Source organism: Python bivittatus, unplaced genomic scaffold, assembly GCF_059951505.1.
Source record: "Python bivittatus isolate LINGU-HERP-01145 unplaced genomic scaffold, Pbiv_v1 ctg000700_np1212, whole genome shotgun sequence".
Classification (NCBI taxonomy): Eukaryota; Metazoa; Chordata; class Lepidosauria; order Squamata; family Pythonidae; genus Python; species Python bivittatus.
The window spans coordinates 59,072,934-59,093,566 of record NW_028277098.1 but is presented as its reverse complement, the minus strand read 5'-3'; the positions used below and the strand labels follow the sequence as shown (position 1 = coordinate 59,093,566).

General features: G+C 37.3%; 1 protein-coding gene across 9 annotated transcripts in view; it reads right to left on the bottom strand.

Annotated features, from left to right (window-relative positions):
* Positions 1-4,645: 4,645 nt before the first annotated feature.
* FOXP4 (forkhead box P4) overlaps positions 4,646-20,633 on the bottom strand; it is a 181,540-nt gene continuing 165,552 nt past the window's right edge. For 8 of the 9 annotated variants that reach the window (XM_088154112.1, XM_088154115.1, XM_025165398.2 and 5 more), the window contains 4 exons: positions 20,176-20,297; positions 16,527-16,593; positions 15,315-15,481; positions 4,646-14,295 (listed from right to left, as the gene is read on the bottom strand). In XM_088154112.1, the coding sequence (XP_088010238.1) occupies positions 14,151-14,295; positions 15,315-15,481; positions 16,527-16,593; positions 20,176-20,297 (501 nt within the window). In that variant the 3' untranslated portion in view covers positions 4,646-14,150. The remainder of the gene's footprint in view (positions 14,296-15,314; positions 15,482-16,526; positions 16,594-20,175; positions 20,298-20,633) is intronic. The other variant, XR_015798494.1, reaches the window with a different exon arrangement.

Here is a 20,633-nt window from a genome sequence, read left to right as displayed (position 1 = left end):
TACAGAGTTGTCAGATATGAATTCTACTCTGGCAGACCTACTGAAAAGATAGCAAGGAATATCATGGCACAGGACTACCTCAGTAAGAGAGAATTTGAGACTGTCATGTCATCTTCATAGAGAGAGGCCTATAAATCCATGGGGCAAACAAGAAATGAGAATTAATCAAGGCAGCTGTATCGTATGTGTCCAACCTTTAACAAAATGAAATAGAATATGCAGGCTCCCTTCCACATGCAAGAGCTACCTGGCCCTGAGCCCCCCTCCCCATCATCCATCTTACATAGGTCTTTGAAAACTGAGCCTATCAACTCAGCTCCTGCTCCTGTTTTGCAGTAATTCCTCTAGAGGGGTAGTGTTTTCTCATTTGGTAGAAATCCTGCCTCATCCCAACTCCTTTGATTTCTCCCTTGCAATGGAAATAATCAGCTAGCCCAGATAATTAAGCAAATGTGAATGAATGGACAAGGAGGAGATCTAGTTATACTCTGCTGTCCTGGGTTTAGGTTAATAGTAGGGGCTCAAGGCAAAAGCAATTCAGTTGTGTAACAGACAAGGCTATGAGACGTTCCCACTGACATGCACCTGCTCAAGTGTACTATGTTGGTGGACTTTTCCCACTCTTTTCCAATAGGAGATCCATCCAAAGCTTAAACCTGAGACTCTCTCCATGTCCTCTTCATACAAACTGTTTAGTCTTTAGTATACGTGACTGGAACTTTGATGAATTACCTACATCTCACGATGAATCCTTTGCATATCTGTGGCAAAATGGTTAGAGACATAAGTGTCTGCAAGGGGAGGGAAATGATGAAATGTGTTATAAACTCCACCCTTTACAAACTTGTGTGCAATACCACATTGCACGTTTTGTCCTTTTTAATGTCGTTATGGTTAGGAAAATGTATCTATGGGTAAAGAGCTAGGCACTGAAGTGGGCAGTGCTTGGGCTCCATTCTGTCTGTTTCCTGTTCCCTACCTTCTGCTTCTGTTCTGCCATAAATGTCGCTAGCTGGGGAAGCAAAACATGACTTTAGCCCCAGTTTTATCACTCCCTTGTTTGAATTTGAATTTTTTACCATGTGCTTCCTATCCCAGTGCTCTAGGTCAGTCTTCCCCAAACTGAGTACCTCCAAATGTGTTGACTTCAGCTACCCTGTGGAACGAGCAGTATGGCTGGCCACTGCTAAAAAATCTGGGAGTTGAAGGGCATATAGTTGGAATGGATGCAATTGAAGAAGATTCTAGACAGTATATTAGCATTCATTCCTATGAAAAAATGGTCAGAGTTTCCATCATTATTTGTTCTGGTTCTTACTTTCTTCTCCAAAACAAAACAAAACAAAACAAAACAAACAAAACAAAACAAAACAAGTCTTCCTAAGCAGGACTTGCTTAAGCAAAACCAATTTCACTGTTATACAAGCCTCCTTTGAAGCAGCCTCACTGAATATTCTAGCATATTCTCTTCTACTTCCTTCCCCGTGAATCTGTTAGTCAAAACCATGGTTATTTATGGCATGTATTTATCATACTCAGGGGTGCAAACCCAAGCACATAGGCATCCCCAGATAATCCCCACTTCAGTGCCCTTAGATCTATGCCATAGTTGTCACATTCCCAGGGCTGAGGATTCCATGGCACGGTGTCTGAGTGTCTTCTGGGAAAGGTGTGTGGCAAGGCTACATTTCCGTAATATTTAAGCAGTTATTCCAGCCTATTCCTCTAACCATTTTATTCTAAATGATGCAGAATAAAGCACTTTGAATGCTTACGTATGTAGAATTGAGGGGGTTAAATTTAATCAGAAATGAATAGAACTATTAAAATGTTATAGAAACATATCACTGTTGCTACATACTCGCTCTTCCCATGCCTGGCTGATAGAGTGGATTTTAGCATGCTGCATCAATGTGGACATGGCCATTTGCTCAGTATTGTTATCATTTGGTGTTCTATTTCCTTCTATTTTTGAAGGGAATACAGTGGATGGGATGCTGCACTAATGCAATGCAACTTGGCCATCAGTGTGATAAAACTGATTAGGCTACCCTATCATTGGAGAAAATATGATTTGACGGTTGGCACAAAATAGGTCATTAAAGAGTATTGTTATCCTTTTGAATGGTGGAAGAAGGAAGTAGATTCACATGTGCTAGACTGTATAGTTCAGAGTACTGATCTGTTGGGACAAGAACTTCTTGGGGACAATTTGGCAAGACCACATTAAGGAGAGATTTTCCCCATTATCTGTTATGATGGTTACCCATTATGATCCTTTCCAAGTTGCAGGTTGAAGCTATGGTTTTGAATATGCAGTGTATTCATCACTGAATGATGCCCCTTCTCAAAAATGCACACACAGATTGCTAAATGTATACCAAGATGCTTGAAGAGATACCTGTCCTCAAGGAAGCAAGGATATAATGTCATCTACTGTCTTTAATTTTGTTTGTTTAGGCTATATTTGCTATAGTCTAATTTTGTTATACTATATTTGTATCTTCTCTTTTAGACCATCTCAAGATCTTGCCTGAAAAACATAGCTTCTTTTTGGAGGCTTGGGACTCCCCTCAGTCTTGCAAAAACACTTTTCATCCTGTGGAAAGGATTGAGAAACTACTACCATTTTGAATTTGGGATAAATAGATGCCAATGAGAGTTTTAGCAGTTTTAGCAGAGTGTTTAGCACTTTAAATAATTTAAGAATCTGAAGAAAAGAAATCCTTGCTTTTGCCTTAAGGAACCTGAACCAGTTAGCTGTTGTTTTTTCTGCCTGCAGAAGATAGCTATTTCATCTCAGCATGTTCCATGTATATAATTCTGTAGAACTGGATATTTGGCCCTAAAAAGCTAACCCACACTATGTCAACTGGGGGCAGGGTACAGTAGATAACCCAGTCCAACTTATCTGAATTCTGGAAAGTGAATTGGGGGGGAAATCCCCACTCTATCTAGCATAGAAAAACAAACAGCTGTTACTTAGTGCTTCTCCCCACCCCACTCCTCAAACCCCCCACAGAAAGAAAACCAGAACTGGATGAAGTATGCAGGAAACATAGAACACTATAAATGGAGGATGCTCACCAAATGTCATAAAAATTAGTACGGGGGGCTTTTAAGTGAAACATCCTTATGATCTGTTTCTAAAGTGCTGATTATTTTATTAACTTGACTTTTCACCAGAACATGACAAAATTTAAAGGGAAGGCTAGATTGCTATGAATAAATATAACATGTTAGTTTTATAGAAACTGGTGTATCTTTTTCAAACTGCACTCCTTTAAATTCTAATTTTGTATTTTATAAAGTGTTTATACTTTTCTATCTTGAATGAAGATGTTTATGACATATAAGTCTTGTATAGGGAATAGATGTGTAAAAATTCAAGCAGATGCAAAGAGGAGGCAGTGGTAAGGAATAATGATATCCTTTTATGAATGCAGTGGAACTGATTGTCAGGTATTAAGAATAGGGATAATATATTTATTTATATTTATATTTATCATATCAAATGATAAATATGATATGATATGATAAATATAAACTTAACATAATCCTTAAACCAGTCAGGTTGTTAACAGCTACAAAAGTTTTGCTTCTGCAGAATGGGAGGTGAGAAAGACAAAGGAGAGCAAATAGTTAAAGGATTCTCCAACACTTTTTCTCTATCTAGACTTCAGGATGGTAGGATGGGACAAAAAGATGATAGTTTTATCTCAAGAATCAGTCTGATTTGAGGGTGGATATGTCAATGACTAAATTCAATACTCTCCTTTCCTACTCTTCTCATCAAGGCATTGTACAAGACTAAGCACAAAATCCTGAAATATGAGGACATGGAGCTCTGTGGAGAATTTTGAATCAGGGATAGAACAGATTAAGCTGTTTGTTCCACCAAAGTAAGTTAAACATTACCCCAAGATGTTCTGATCTACTCTAGATTCCAGATTTATGCAGTCAGTGTATAACATAAGAATCAGTTATTAGAAATACATTACTGTATAAGTGTTCTGCACCTAGAAATGATGCCTGGAGCTGTGCAGATCATGGGTTCTCAGAGATTATTTTAAAATTTTATTACACTAAGGACAACCAGACTGATTTTGGATATCTTGGATCTGTAAGAAAAAGAGTGAACATTTTATACAGGAGACAGATGTTCCTTTGGGTTGCTGATGAGTAGAGCTTTGCACATAAAAATAGTAATAATTTAATAAATAGACCAATATTAGGTTAAATGAATCAAGAAGTTGCCAGAAAATATAACTCATTTAAAAAGCAATGAGTCATTAAATATTTCCATCTGTGATTTCAGGATTGTATCACCCTCAGTATCATTGATTTCCTTTTTACATATTGGGGGGGGGGTAGGGGAGGGGGGCAAGGAAACAAAGTTAAATTGCTCCCACAAAGCAGTTAATAAGAACTCTATTTATAGAACAAAGCAACATGAAAACATTGTATGTGGAAAAGTGTGTCTTTGCAACTAACATACTGTATACAGAGTATTAAAATACCAAGTGAAGCTGAGATTATATTTACTAGGGTAAGACCACATGAAGGAAGCATGAGAACTGTATGCAAAAGGAACAATGGTATAGAGAAACTGGAGGAATTATATTCTTAAGAAGTCACAGCCACCTCATAGGTAATTTAATTTTATTGCATTTTATAATGCCATTGTCCATACAGATTACATGCAGCTAGATCTACTGTACAAGGGTTTACCGTCTGCCAGAGCAGACACACAGAAGTCCAGAATACAAATACACAGCAATGCTATTTCCTTTATACAGCATGGAAATATGGCAGTGTGAAGCAGTAAGAGAAGGATGGATCAAAGGATTACAGACATCCTTCCCCAGTAATCTTTCACTTCACACTGACTTGCCACCTGCTAAAAGGATGATCACATCAAACCAACAAATGTGAGGAAGAAAAAACCCACAATATTAAAGGTCACTGCATGTCTTGCCTCTTTCCTTATATCTTCCTGAGTACCAGGAAAAGAAAATGACAACAGACAGAGTGCTGACATGTCAGCGTTCCCCACCCTCCCACCACACGTTGGGTACTAGGATGAGGGAGAAGATACCTATTCGCAACAGAGAAGATTTAATTAGAAGAAGCCCCTTGGGGCCAACATAAAATATTACAAATGAGCAAATCAGATCATTGCAGGAGACATGTTAACCTCCCATTTTCATTCAGTGAGATCAGAGACCCGCTGGCTCATGCTGAACTGCTTACGCTGATACGATTCAAGAGTCACTAGTCATTGGTTCTTGGGTGTTTTCCTGCCACCTGAGATTCAGTGAGAGATTTGGAAGACAAGAACGCCAAGTGAAGCAGAGCCTCAACTCTTTGGGAGGGCCCAGAGAAAAGTTGTTCCACAGAGCATCCCATCAAAGCGAAGGGCAGAGCAGTGGGTCTTCAAATCTTACTTCTATAGTAGAACAATCTCATTGTAAAAAACAACAAGAGGACTCCAAACTGACAAACCTTCAGCACTTTGGAATAAATCTAAATCTGGAAAAACAAACAGAATGTTCCCCTGCAAATTATGGAGCATTTCCACATTTATGTGGAGCAGGACAACTAGGAATTCAGAATATGGATAATACAGGGCAAAATCCCAGAGATTTTTCAGAGTGGGATTGTTGTCGTTCACCCTGAAAAATAACTATATTAAAATTATGTAAACATACAAAACTGAAATACGCACACCTTTGGTTTAATACAATGTTTTTTTTGATTCTGTTCCTATTTTTCTAACTCCAGGAACCAACAAGGGAAAGGAAATTATATCATTGTCCCAGTTTCTTTTCAGCAACCATCTATCTCCTCCCACTATTTCTACTGACTAATTTAAGAGAGAAAACAAGCCAAAAACAACATAAGGAATTGGAACAGCATCCAAGTCAAGTCAAAGAGAAATACAAGAATGGCTTCCTAAATTCCAGAACAAGGTAAAAAAAAAACCCTTCCTAAATATTCCCTGCATTAGTCTCATCACAGGATAGTTAAACAGACAATAATCTAATTTTAGTAGGTTTTCAACCAGCATATATATCAATATATACATATACTATCCTGCCACAAATTGTGTTTGGTCTTTCCCACACTACCCCTTTAAAAGCCATTTTGAGGTAACAACAAAAATATTTTTTTTAAAGACAAAAAAAAAAAAATCCCCCAAGTAAGTACTATATGCAGTTTTGAGTGAAATAATTTGGTGGACATAAATGTGCAAAAATAGATGTACCTAATGTAGTCAAAAGTCTGGGAAGGGTGGCACTGGTATCAGTAGCCAAAGAAAGGAGACTCCTCAAGGCTTACGCCAGCAGGTTGCTTCGGCAATCACGAATAAGGAATGAGGAAAATAAAAAGAAATTCCAAGAGCTTGAGGCCAGGAAAACAAAATGTTTAGATACTACTCTTCCAAAGGATCTATGGAACAATAATAAATGGGCACATTTGACAAAGCAGAAGCAGTTACATAAATGCCATTGTTCATTTCTTACTGTCTCCATGTATATTTGTATATACATGGTTATCTTTCAAGGCAAAAATAGAATTAGAAATAATTCACTAAACCGTTATAGGACAAATGTAATCTACGTAAAGGATCAATGAGTTTGTAAATGTTAGAAGATACTCTTGCGGATGAAATCATGGCTTTAGTACCTACTCAATGTGCTTACTCAAATAGGCATATCCTTCTTATTTAACAGCTTGATTTTGCTAGGAAGGAAGCCAGGAGGAACAGTATTTATTGCTATAATTTATTCTAAATAGGCTTTTAATACAGACTAAATATTCTTCCCCACCCACCCCTGCCCTGGATTCCCTAGATGCTATTTATTATTTTTTTATCTTTAATTTTATCTGGATTTATGCTAGTATAACAGAACAAACACTGACCAAAGAACCAGGGCAGAATAAACTGGTCATCATTTGCTTGTGAGTTGCTCACATACTTAAGGGCCTTCATAAGTCAATCCATTTTATAGATGATATGCAATCAAATTCAGGAAAAAAATGCTCAAAGCCATGACTAGAAAAAAAGGGTCACATGAGCTACATTTAAACAAAAAGGCAGCAGCTATGTCAGATGTTGGGAACTAAAGCTTTAGCAGTTCAATCTGGGAGAAAGAAATTTCAAATTTCCAAGATGTTGGGGGACAAAATCACCCCAAACTAAAGAGCTTTAGGGAACAGCATATTTATTCAGTGATACTGAATTACATTCTTCAGTGTTCTTTTAAGAGACATATCAGGATTAGAAAAACACATTTAAAGTCCTACAAACTATGCAAAAACCTGTAGGCTTCTCAAAGCTCTCAAGACAAATAAATATAATGCAAGTCCTCATTAATTGCAAGTGAAATCAACAGAGAGCCTTTAACTGAAAGTAAATAGATTTAGAATCTGCTTCTCAATTTATAGCATTGTCAGTTTTGTAAAAAAAAAAAAAAAAAAAAAATTTTTTTTTTATTAAATTTTTCCCTGTTGGGACAGTGTGACACCATCACCAGCTGAATAAATGAAATTAGACCTTAGTTCTAAGTAATCTTTGTTGGGAATGGCAGGACCACCAAATCAAACAAGAACTATGGTGAGACAATAATTTTGCTTTAAGTCACAGCCACAAGTCTGGAGAAAAATCCATCATTCCAAAGCCTCATTTCTTTTTTTCCCCAATTCTCAGATATGTGCTTGTTCCCTTCAGGACCAGGCATAGATTCTAAGCCAACCTAACAGTGAGAGTTATCTCTCCACATCTCATATTGACAAGTTGGTAGCAGAAGCCTGGCTTCAGCACACAAGGGAAACATTTGAAAAAAGCACACCCAAAATTTTAAAGCTCATGCACTACAAAAGGAGATGGGTGAAGCATTGCCCCATGGCATTTGGAAGGAGACGACTACTTGTTTGAGGAACTGAATGTTGTCACAGCATCCAAGAATTGAAACACTTCCCTTCAATGGTCACTAACACAATGACTTGGTTCTCAAAGAATAAACCTGTATTTGAGCTGTACCATTCCAGGTTTCAAATAGCACATCATGTGGCTAAATTCTCCATTTATTTTTTTTTAATTTTGCATGGAAGAAAGTTGCTTCTGTATGATAGAATATTTAGTCACTTGGCTTCCTTCCCCCTTGCAGGCTGAATTGATGTAAGCTTAGGCACAGATTACTCCTGTGAGAACTAGGTTTAAAGCTATCCTCTGAAGGATACACATGTTAATACTGTCACACGAAGGCAGGAAAGAGCTGTAACTGGCAGGATTTTTTAGCAGTGAAATACATTCTGGAACTGCTCCATTCCGGGGCAAAACGGAATTCTAGAGGCTGCATTGTCTGCCTTCATGCAGCAGTGAAGGGCTGAAATCATTTCCCCTGAGCGATAGTAAATGCCTAATGAAGTATGGATTAGATGGAATGAAAGGGAAACATCCCCAACTTTGTCAAGATTCTCAAGAAAAAATGGAAGGCTACCAGTACAATGACAACAGAAGTTAGGGATGCTTCTATGGCAGGCTCCAGGTTCAGAATGCAAACCTAGATTACAGATATCCACCAAAAAAATGTCCAAGTCTTTCTTGGATTGATTCTTTAGAGCAGTGGTAGTAGCATATTGCTTGACTATGCATTGGGGGAAAACCCTGTCCAATGACTGTCTAGTATACAGTGGAAAAGACTTAAGACTAACTTTCTGACAATAACTTTTTCTCAGTTCTGTAGCCCCAGATGACTTTTCCCCATTCTGTTACCCCAAATGAGATAGTAATGGAAAAGTTTTAACTTTGGAGTCTACTGAATACATATTGCCCAACACTGCAACAACAGTCAAGTAAGGCTGTGCAATGCCTTGTATTTGAAGGCAAAAATATGCTTTGGAACAAGCAGGGGTGTGAATATAGCCTGTCTGGAATGCCTTAAACTCAAAATATATTAATCTAGGGATGCTACATTAGGAAGATGCTACGTTAGCTCCCCTACATACACCAAAGCACCTTTTTGCCCTGAAATCTGAAGCACTCCCTAGCTCTAAAATTCAGCATTACTTAACTCTCAGTTTACAATGGGTAGTTCATTTATTAACCCCGGAGTACCATGCTTTCTTTTTCTTGTGCCTCTCCATTTAAATGGGTCAAGATGAACAAACCCAAACAGCAAAGCAGAGGTTTTAGTTTGAACAGAGACAATTATATTTCTAAAGAGAATCTCTCCCCACATGTAAGGATGGTTACAGTTCAGCTCTTGACTGTACAGTACCAGGAAACATCACTTTAATACTGGCAGAAAAACATATATCTTGGGCATCTCAGGTCCAGCTGCAGATGTCCAACACACACTTGATATTGTACCAGGACCAGGCAAGAAAAAAAACTGAGATCAGTGAATCAGGATGGTAGCATCTTTGAGAAGATCAAACTTATAATAATGCAGCTGCCATACTAGGGATTGACAGAAAAGGGGGCCAAGGACAAAATACCATAGCACTGTAGTATAGCCATTTAGTTCTAGAATTGTTTGCAAAGCAATTTGACACAATAGAGCACTACATAGATTGTGATGCAATCAGACAAAGTTCCAAAAAAGCACCTCAGTGCATGCACAGAGTTGGGTCTACACATCACACATTCCAGAATTTACCATTTTAGGCTGCAAGACTTTTTTTTTTTAAATGCAACCTAATGTAAAAATCAATAAAAAGAAAACTTGCATATAACTGGGATTAAACTATGCTTAATTTTTTTTTTTTTGATGCACAACTTTAGTACAAACTAGGAGGTTTTGTTTGTAGGAAACTATTAATAACTTCAGCAACACCTGCCCAACATTATTTTATGTTCAGAATTCTCTGTTTCACACAGTGCAATATGTAGATCAACTCCCCAAAGTTCAAGACATTACAATGAATCTGCCATTTTTCAGAAACACGAATTACCCAACAGCGCTTCAAAGAAAAGACCAGGCTCCCGGTTGTTTTGGAAGAGGAGGAGAAGGGGTTAGGGCAGTGTTTCTCAACCTTGGCAGCTTTCAGATGGGTGGACTTCAACTCCCAGAATTCCCCAGCCAGTCTTGCTTGGAATTCTGGGAGTTGAAGTCCACCCATTTGAAAGTTGCCAAGGTTGAGAAACCCTGGATCAGGGCAATAAACCCTTTGAAAATTAAAAAGAAAAAATGCAGAAAACAGAAAGAAAAATTTCAAGGAGTACAAAGAACAGCTGAAAAGTTAACATGAAATAAACCCAGTTCTGATCTGTAAAGGAAAAAAAGAAACCAGCAGCAGCAAGAGGGAAGTAGGTTCAGAAGAGACCCATGGAATGCCAAACCACCCTCAGCTTCACAGCGTACCCTTGGTTAAAAAAACTTCAAACACAAAGCAGCAATCCATGTTCCCGGTCTAACTTCATTAGAAATGTACAAAACAGCACCTGTAAACTTTGATTTAAATAATAACTTAAAATTAAAAGAAAGTGACAAAAGGGCTAAGGGGATGCAGGATCTTTGTGATTTTTTCCTTTTTAGCTGATGCCAAAAGTTAGAATAAGTCAGAATAAAAGCACCAAACAAACAAAAATATTAAGTGTTTTGGTTTATGCTTCTTGTCTAAGCAAGGTCTTTGGTAAATGGTTAAGCCAATTGCAAAGCATTCTTCATAGGACACCAGGGAGACATTTAAATATGGTCCCAAGAAGAAAATGAGGTGTGGTGTGTTTTTGCTTAAAAAGAGGATAGGTACATTTTCTTGAGCTGCTTCTGGAGTAAAGCTGGGACCTGAGGGATGGATAATCAAAAAGTGTTGAGGTATTCTTAGTGCCTGCAGTCCTATATTGCCTGTCTTTGTGGTCCTTGAAGAGCAAGCCAAGTTGATGGTTCTCTAAAGAGGCTCTTAAAAGCTGTTGTACTTTGAGTCACACCCCATAAACATGATCATCTCCAGTTTTCTGCAGCTTAGAGACTGTTCCTCTTGGTCCCCTTAAGTATGCAGCCCCTTTCAAATCAGAGCAATTAGCTCATTTTATCTAAATAACAAACTTTACAGTTTTGCTTGCCTGTTAGAAACACTAGGAAACAGAATAGGGAAAAATGTATGCTCAGTAGAGCCCTCTACTGTAGGCTCCAGGAATCAAGCACTGACAAGTTTTCTGAGTAGATTGTGGAATTTCTTTGCTCTTGCAGCCATAATTCAGAAATGGAGGATATTTTTCATTTTTGCTGCTTTTGATTTTATCTAGATTCAAAATCAGTCTGGATCATCTGCCCATATTATTTAGTAAACTGAGAATCTTGGAGAAGGGAAATATTAGAAAGGAAGTATAAACTGTTTGTTAAATGGACAATGCCATCATTTAGATAAAACATTTTCAAATTTTACCACATGTGGGACAGCTGTCTGAGATTTGAAGTCAAGGCTCTTCTTCCATCAGTGAAATCATCTGAAAAGCAAAAAGAGATGGAGACTGGCCAAGATCACCCAGTCTACCATTTCTTTCTTTTTCTTTTTTGTTAAAAATGCTAGTGTGACCCATCATAGTTTTATCCAAGAGATAGATCCATTTGAAAAACTGAGCAAATAGAGATTACCCAGGTGGCTTTAGAGCTATTGCAGAGAATAATCCTCCCTTTTTTAAAAGAGAGAGAATTTGATTTGGACTAAGAAATGTGATACCAATCATCTACAAACAGAAATTTGTGGCAGTTCAGGAATAATGTCCCATTCTGTGTTAGGTAAAAAGACTCAAGTGCTAGTTGATTTATTATAATCTTGTGAGTTAAGAGTAGAAATTTAAAAAAAAAAAAAGGATGGGCTGTTATCATGGTTTGCCAGCTGCTGAAAAGGGAACTAAGAATGCACTGTATTGGAGACAAATGGAGCAATTCTGCATGTAAGTAAAATACATAATACCTCCCCCCCCCGCAAAAGGATTTGTGTCATATATTACCAACTGCCATGAGCTGCACAGTGTTTGGAATAATGAAAAAGCATTATTTAACCATGAAAATCAGAATAGTAGAAAGGAATCCTAAGATTAATCAGAAATATGCTGACAAAATATTCTTGACCATCTTAATTTGGGGAGGACATTTAGCATAATTATCAATGCTGAATATGACTATTCAAACATGGCTGTGGTGATTTATTTTCTTCATGGGCTACAGAATATAGAAGAGGAGGAACAGCTGTCATTTTAAAAAACATCAAATTGCCTGGATCACCTTGTCTTCCAAAATAATGGGAGGAACTCCTATATCCCAATTAGGTCTGAAAATAAATTTCAGAGATTTACTGATGGGAGAGGGAAGCATGTGTGGGTCTGTTGTTGAAAGACTCCTTTAGAAACATTAGTACTGTATCCATCTTCCTTGAGATGTTGAATTCCTGGTCATACAGTGACCAAACCAATTTCTCAATGAGCAACTCTTAAAGTCTCAATAATCAGGGAGGAGCATTTGGGTTGTCCCTTCATGGGGGGAGCAGCAGAATAGCCTTTGGAAACCTGTTGTTTTCTGTCATGAGAAGCACTCTTTAGATTTTTAAAAAATTATTCTGATGTGAGGCAGCAGACAATGAGTTGACAAAAATCAAAGTATACTGGGAAGAGTTTGGGTCAACACTATTCATCTGACACATTTAATTCCTGGAATCACATTTTGAAAGCAACTTTTCCTTCCACATTGGCTTACAGCTAAGAACTAATGAGTAGCACAAGAGTTGTGAGATAGGATATATTTCTACTAAAGGATGTTATAGGAAGCTGAGTGCTTCTTCATAGCTTTGTTGTGTTTGGTCACAAAAGTAAAGAATTACTTATCTTACATTTACAGTATATTGCTTTGAATTCTGTGTGGTCAACCCATCTTTGTCTGTTCTCTACAGCCATATATTTTAGCTTGTCCCCCTTTTCCTATCCCAAGTGCTTTAGATGTTGGTGGCTTTGCCAAATCAGCTCCATTTATACCTCTTAAACCTTCCCATTTGCCCACATAAATAATTAAGGAGTCATGCTTTCTGGCTTCAGTATTTGCTGGAATGGAAGAAACAGAATGGAGGCTGATAGAAGCAAGCAAAAGATTCATCTTGTAGAAGTCTCTCCCTGATTCAGTCTCAAGCTGGGCCCCATTAGCTTGCTTGCCGACTGCCCATATGTTGGCTTCTGGAAATATTTAAAAATATGTGATGGCAGGGAATGGACATTCATCCCTGGATTTTGTGGTGAATAAAGCTTTGTGAGTTGAAGGCTGGCTGTCAACCATGATTGGTGATAGAAGATTGCTTCTTGAATTTGGAAGGACACAAACACAGGTTGAAAAAAGAATAACCAAGTGGTTTTATGTGTGGCAGTGACCCCTTGCTATCGTATAATGTATTTAATAAAACAAGGTCAGTTTTTCATTTTTTGCCCAGTCAGAAAATGAACAGAAGTTGGAACATTAGGACCATGGCAGAGCTCTTGTTTCTTGCTTCCAGTACTCAGAAGTGGTGTTAGAGTGGCAAGGATGTATGTGTGTGAGAGGCAGAGACAGTGCATGTGTGAAAGTAAGAAAGAGTGTGAATAGATTCCTCCTAGTGCAAAGTTCTCAGTGGGATTACTGGCAAACTATTGAAAATGCTTTCCATGGGAAAATAGGGGACATTGACTGAAGCCTTTGGCTTTGATACTGCCCCTTAATGAACTGGATGCTTCCAAAATCTTGATTTGTGGAAACCAGGCATATGAGTTGAAAATGACAAAACACAGAGCAGACAATACAAGACAGCTTCTTTTTTATCCCCATGAGGGCGGGGGTATGGAGAGGGGAGGCAGCAAAGAAGTCTTCGGACAGAAACAACCTACCATCCTCGTTTACCAATTACAAAATTTAAAAAAAAATAAGAAAAGGAAAAAGCTCAACTCTGGTTTTTGTTTTGTTTTTTTTGCACATCCCCCTCTCTGAATGTCTTTTAAGAGTCATTGGGATGTAAAAAGGGGAAAAAAGGGTGTGCCTTCAGCAATGGGTAGACTCATGGAAACCCTTTTGCTTTGCAGAAGTGCCTTAACCAAGTAATGCTGAAGGTCACCTTGAGGAGGCAGGAGCCATTGCTTTGTCTCTGGGTAATGATGGGCCCTACATGAAGATGAAGGACCCTTAAGACAAGTCTTCCACTGGCAGTTCCTCCTCCAGGTCTCTGTCATCAGGAATCGTCACATTCTGATTGGTAGTTGCCATGAGAGAAACAGGTCTGCTGTCATCTTCTGTCTCAGCTGGTTCTTCCTTCACATGTACTTGATGGCTGAAGAATAAAAGTTTGGAGAACCAGGTAGAATTAGAACCACACAATGCTAAGGGAAATAAGAGTGCACAAGAGATTGGTAACAAGTTTTCAGATGGAACTACCTAATAGAGGATCAGAGGCTAAAACTGAGTATTTCCTCAGCTGGGTAGCAATACTCTTCTGACTCTCCTCCAGATCCTTAATATCCAGGTCTCTATATATTTTCAATGAAACAGAAATATTTGTAGCATTCAGTTCAGCTAACTGAACTATGGAGTACTTCATTGCAATTTTAATCTATGCTCTCCTGGCAATCTTTTCCAATGGTCAAATTCCTCTGACATTAAGAAAAACACACCTTTTCTCTATATTTTCTGAACATCATAAACTAGATCCCTTTGTCAGTACAAGTAATACAACTACATTCTCCAAGCTGTCCTTTGATGGCTGGACCATAGTGAAAATAGCTTGCTATTAGTAACGATAATTAGGGCAGTATTCACTTGGATTCTTAATGTACAGTGATGCTGACACAAGACAGATAACAAAAAACGATGGATTGCCACCGTGGGCTGAGGGGCAGTTCTGATACGAAAAGAAAATATAACTTTTTGAATTGCACATCTTATGTCAGCATTACTAAGAATCTTGTATGAAAGATCAGGGTAATGCTTACTTATTGACAAAAATAAGCATCTGATAAAGTGAACTGTGAACGCTCATATGATAATGAATGTATTAGTCTTTATACTATCTCAATACTTTTTCTTTTTGCTCTAAAAGTCTAATATGGCTATCTTTGGAAATCATTAACAGTAGAAATTCTAGATCTATTTCCATTTTGAATAAACTCATGAAAAGCCCCTAAACTGATCTACTACTAAACTGTAAGAGACATTTAAAGACTTCTGGATCTAGTAATCCTGCTTCTGGATATACCATTGTATTAGAACTTCCAAGAAATTTCATTTATTTTCATCAGTGTGAAGCCTTTATGATAAAAACCAAAAAACCAAAAACCTTGTTTCTGGGCTTACTTGTACTGCTGTGGTGAAAGCCGGGGGCTATTGCTGCCATTGCTGTTGACTTGTTCTACAGTGCTGCTCACATCATCATGGCCTATGTGTAGCATGCCACTAGTGGAGCTTGTGTTGATCATGGTGGGACTATTCAGAAGAGGAAAGTTGCTCTCAGCCAGAGCTGCCTAAACACAAAGAGCAACTGATATAATTCAGAAATTCTTAAAGAAGCCAGATATGACATGTTTAGAAAACAACCCCAGATATTTAGATACTGAGAAATATAATTTTTTTTTGCCTTATACTAACAGCACCCCTATCTTCCAGAAGAATTCAATGATTTAGACAAATGAACATTTATTACTTTACTAAGAATATTTAGTTCCACCTTCCCATTCAATAACATCAGTTATGATGGCTTACAAGAAAAGAAAACAGTTCAACACAGATAACTAAAGTATCTTTGAAAACACCCTAAGTAAATTTCAATGGTTTTATTTCTTTAAAAATATTGAGACAACAACCTTGGCCTACATCAAGCAGATATCAGAAATATAAGCTTTCTATTGTGCTGATGAAGCTTTGGTCATTGGCTAAGGTGATCTGAAGCTTAATTTAATAAGATTAATTAGTTATATGTCACTAGCTCCCTAATAGGAAATATGTCCAAAACATCTGCATAACTAGTCCATGCTGGGACCCTATGCTATCTTTTCTACCAGTCCGTTATTCCCCATCAGAAGAGAAGGGTAGCTAAGGGAGCAATCCATTGACCAAACTTTAAAGCATTCAGTTCTAAGAGAGACTATCTATTCTGCCTTTTGCTATTGTTGATTTCTTCTCACCTTTGCTAAAAATTATTGTCAAGCAGAACACCAGAAATATGCAAACACTGCAATGTCACTGAAACAGCAAGAAAGTGAACATTGGAGTCAGGGCTCCCAAGGGTAGTGAAGTGGTAACGATTATAGTGATCTGGTTCCTCTGGTTATCTTGAGGGAAAATATCATATTGAATGTTCTATACTAAAATATAAAACTAAATGAAATAATGACCTAAACAATCACAGAAAGAGTTTTTAAGATTTTCTACAATACAATAGAAGGTTCCAATGGACTAGGAGTTTACTTTGATGGGCTGGAACAACCAACCCAACAGTCCCCTAACAAGGATGGCTTGCTGTAATGGAAACAATTGTGCATATAAACTTCTCCACTTACGAAGACTTACCTGGTAGCTGGCATTAAGTGCTCCATAACTAAGGCCAGAAATCATGTTTTTCACTAAAGTTGGACTCCTGTAAACAAAAGATGCAGGTGTTAACATTCCTATTCAAAAACAAGAGTAGGATAACAGAGATGTCTTGGAAAGAACACACTGTGTTACCACAAGGTGATAACATGTCTTATTGCTGGTGGGAGATGGCATCTCCCCCATTGTTTAGTCCCTTTCCAACTTATACCCTTCAGATGTGTTAATCTACAACTTCCATAATACAGAACCAGCATGTTTAGGAATACTGGGATACTTTCCAAAATATCTAGAGAGCGTTATGATGAAGACAGCTATTTTTGGTGTCTCAATATACACCAAGCCCTGCCACAACATGCCTTGCTTCATTTTAAACATGCCACCAGACTATTCATCAGGAAGGATTCCTGGAAAGAAAGGGGGAAAAGTAGGTGAAGGAAATTTCAGAACCTGGACTTTTCCTCCCTACTCCTTGCAACATAGCCATTATCATTAACTGCATTATGGGAACAATTCTGGACATTTCTATTACTTTTAAAAAATACTGTTCATTCTGTTTTTATGGTTGATGTTGTTTGTCAGCTATCTGTAACATCCTAAGTGTGTCTCATACCACTGTATATACGTCTTTGGTGGTGGAAGGCAGGTAACAGTTATACTGGCTTGCAAAGCAGTCTTGCACAGAATAATGTTAGCATGCTCGGGGTACAATTGGGCTCTGAAGTTATGGCTTACAGCCAAAATGCCAAACCTCATTGGCACTGATTTACCATTAGCATGGAATTTTGTATGTGGTAAAACTGTGACTACAGCAGATAACCTTTTTCATTTTACTAAAAAACACTGAGTCTTGATTGATCAAAGCCATGATGGGCCCTAAAGATCAGTATCTGTGGGCCCATCTGGTGATGGCCATGGCATATGATAGAAACTCAGAATGTAAGAAAAGTGAAGAAGAGAAGAGCATAAATTAAGAAATGCAGGGAAAATGGAACAAATAATTGCAAATTATGCATAGATGAAAATTTTGAACCAGAAGATTAATTTGTATAGCTTGGTAGAAAGTTTACTAAAGATTGGAAATTTTAAGACATGAAAAAAGGATGGGTAGTATGTCTCCTGTTTTGAGGAATCAACCTTTATATATTAAAAAAATAATTGATATAGGAGTATGCTTCTATCAGTTTGTCACATAGAAGTGAGAGTTGGTTATTTTAGGATACATTTAAATGTTGAATACAGTAGAAATAGGATAATTAAAGATATATAGGTGGTAAAACAAAAAAAAACAGTGTCTTTAGTTGAGGTGGTTTAGTCATACAGAGAGAATGAAAGAAAGCTGAATTACAAAACAAATATATGAAGGAAGAGTGAATAGGTCAAATGGAAAGGGAAGATTGAGAAAGCTGTGGTTGGACAGAGTTGATGAGTTTCTCAGAAAGAGAGAGGTGAGAAGTTTAAAGAATAAAATGCCACATTTGAAGCCATCTACTGACACAGTGGAAAGGATGATTTGCAAAGGTAGATAAGTATGGAGAAATATAATGAATGTGGGTAGCCAATTAGAAGAGACTTATGGAAGATTGGTTTTGTACATGGTAATTGCAGCGAGACTACTCTCTGCACAAAGATGGAAAAATACTGAAATATCCACAATGGAGGAGTGGACTGTGAAGATGGCAGAATTTGCAGAAATGGCAAAATTGACCTGTTTGATCAGGGATAAATCAACAAGTACTTATAAAAACTTATAAAAGACTGCCAACTTCTGATAGACTTTTTGCTGAAAATGGAAGAAAAATGGATTTGCTGATTAGAAAGCTTGAATGTGGGAAGAAAGGAACCATGTAATGTAATCTTAAAGAAGGAGGAGAGATGATGAGTTTGTTTGTAACTGCTGTAAAGATTGGAAGTCATTTCTTTATATATCTTTTTTCTTTTTCTATCTGTACTGTTTCCTGCACTTGTTCTTTTATCTTTTTCTTCTTTTATTTCTCTATATATTTTCATGGTTATCTTTTATTTATGTAAAAATTTGTAGCGTTGGTGTAAACAAGATTTAGCTGTTAGCTGTGATATAAAAAACAGTAACAGTAAAATAATTAAGCAGAAAGCTACCATTGGAAGACAGGTATTACTTTGTTTCTAAGTCTTAGATATTTGGCTTAAATATTTTAAGTTATTAGAGATTTTCAAAGCGATTAACTATAAAATTAAAATATTTCTTTTTTATCTATATTATTTACATTAGCTCAGTTTTTAATAAATAAATAATTATACAAAGATACATCTAAACACAATTAGTGGCAAAATGAAAAATGGCTTATCACTATTGATTTGTCACTACTGTATTTAACAACAATTTGTCCACAATTATGGGAAGTTAAAGCACTACTGGAATACCACCAGTGTTCCTTCTTATTTGGGCAATACCACTAGCACCTTTCAATTACCATTAGTGGCACTTTATATCTGTTGGCTGTGCCAGAATGCTTCTATGTATTTTTACTACTGCTACTACATGCTGAGATGATGTTTGCAGTACAATTCTATTCATTCAATAACACTTGAAGGTAAGTGTGCTATTATTCTGAACATGTAAACTTACAGAGATTAATATTATGGCTATACCAACAATATTGGTATCAATGTATATTGCATGTACAAGAGACATTTCTCTTTTCTCATTTCCAGCCTGTCTTCTTTTGACTGTTCTTTATTTGCTCAAGCCCCTCTTCTTTGATAGCTGTATAATCTACTTTTATGATAGTCCCAAGAGAATTGTCATAAACAGAGGCAAGGGGATCTCTGAAACATTTACTAACAAGAAGTCTGATATAGGTTGAGGATGTTTATATTGTATACTGCTATGTACATGTGGAGTGTGACAGGGAACACACAGCGGACTGGTTATAAAATCACTAAGTAGTGTGCAGTGGTTCAGTTCACTCAAAGAAGCTGGCATGCCAAACAGAAGTATTAGTTATCAAAACAAAAATTAAAAGATGGTTCTGAAAAGCCTAAATGCATGAAATCCCTCAAGAATGCAATAATCACACAAGTCTCTCAGCCACCTCTTTTCCCAGGGATATTTGGTGGGAATTATATTATGGTTAAATAATTTCACAAAATATATTACTAGTTTATGAATGCACAGCCTATAATATGCTAGTGGTGGCCATGAGCTTAAACACATTTTAGAAGCATTCATGGAGGCTATGAATGACTAATAGTTATGATAGATATATATTGGTGAAAGATCTGATGCTCCTACTCCAAAATTCCCATGCACTCTCCATCTCCATGTAGTCTGGATTTTGTATACTCCCAACTATTCTCATATCTCAGCAGATAGCATCATTGGCTTATCTTGTCTGGGTTCAGAAGCTAAGCAGGGTAATATATAGAGCAGAGTTCACCAGGAAATAACACAGGTATAGGCTAGTCTCAGGACTAAAAAAAAAAAATCTCAGAAGACAATAGCAAACCACTTCTGTTTTGTGTGTTGTGTCTATTTAGTCACCGGGTGATGTGCTGAAGGCCACCTTTAGTTTTTCAAAACTATTCTCAGATTGAACCACAGCACTCCTCTTCCCAAGGAGGCTACCTGACAAGCTATCAGACATACCCAGTCATCTTTGGTGGCCTTCTCTTTTGGTACTCGTGTTCATCTACTGTCCACACTGCTCCCTTGACATTTTCCACTCGCACAAAGCACTTATGCAGGCTCAGGTTGTGGCGTACAGCATTCTACAAGCAGGGTAGAGAGAAAAACAGAATATAATCAAAGTACATGAAGATCTTTCATTTAACAGTTCCTCCCCACTAAAACTTTTCCAATCAATTTTTCTGTTAACCAAACATAGCCTCCTACAGAGCTGTCATCAGCAAGATGATATCTATATTCTTAACATCTTTATATAACATATTCTAAGGAAGGACTGGTTTCAGTTTATCCTATGCTGAAATCAACATATGCTAATTATTGTAGCAGATAGATTTTTGTTGAATTCTCTCAATTCAATTATCCTATAATATTGCTCACTTATACCTCCTGATCTATACGAATTCTTTGCTCCTAAACAT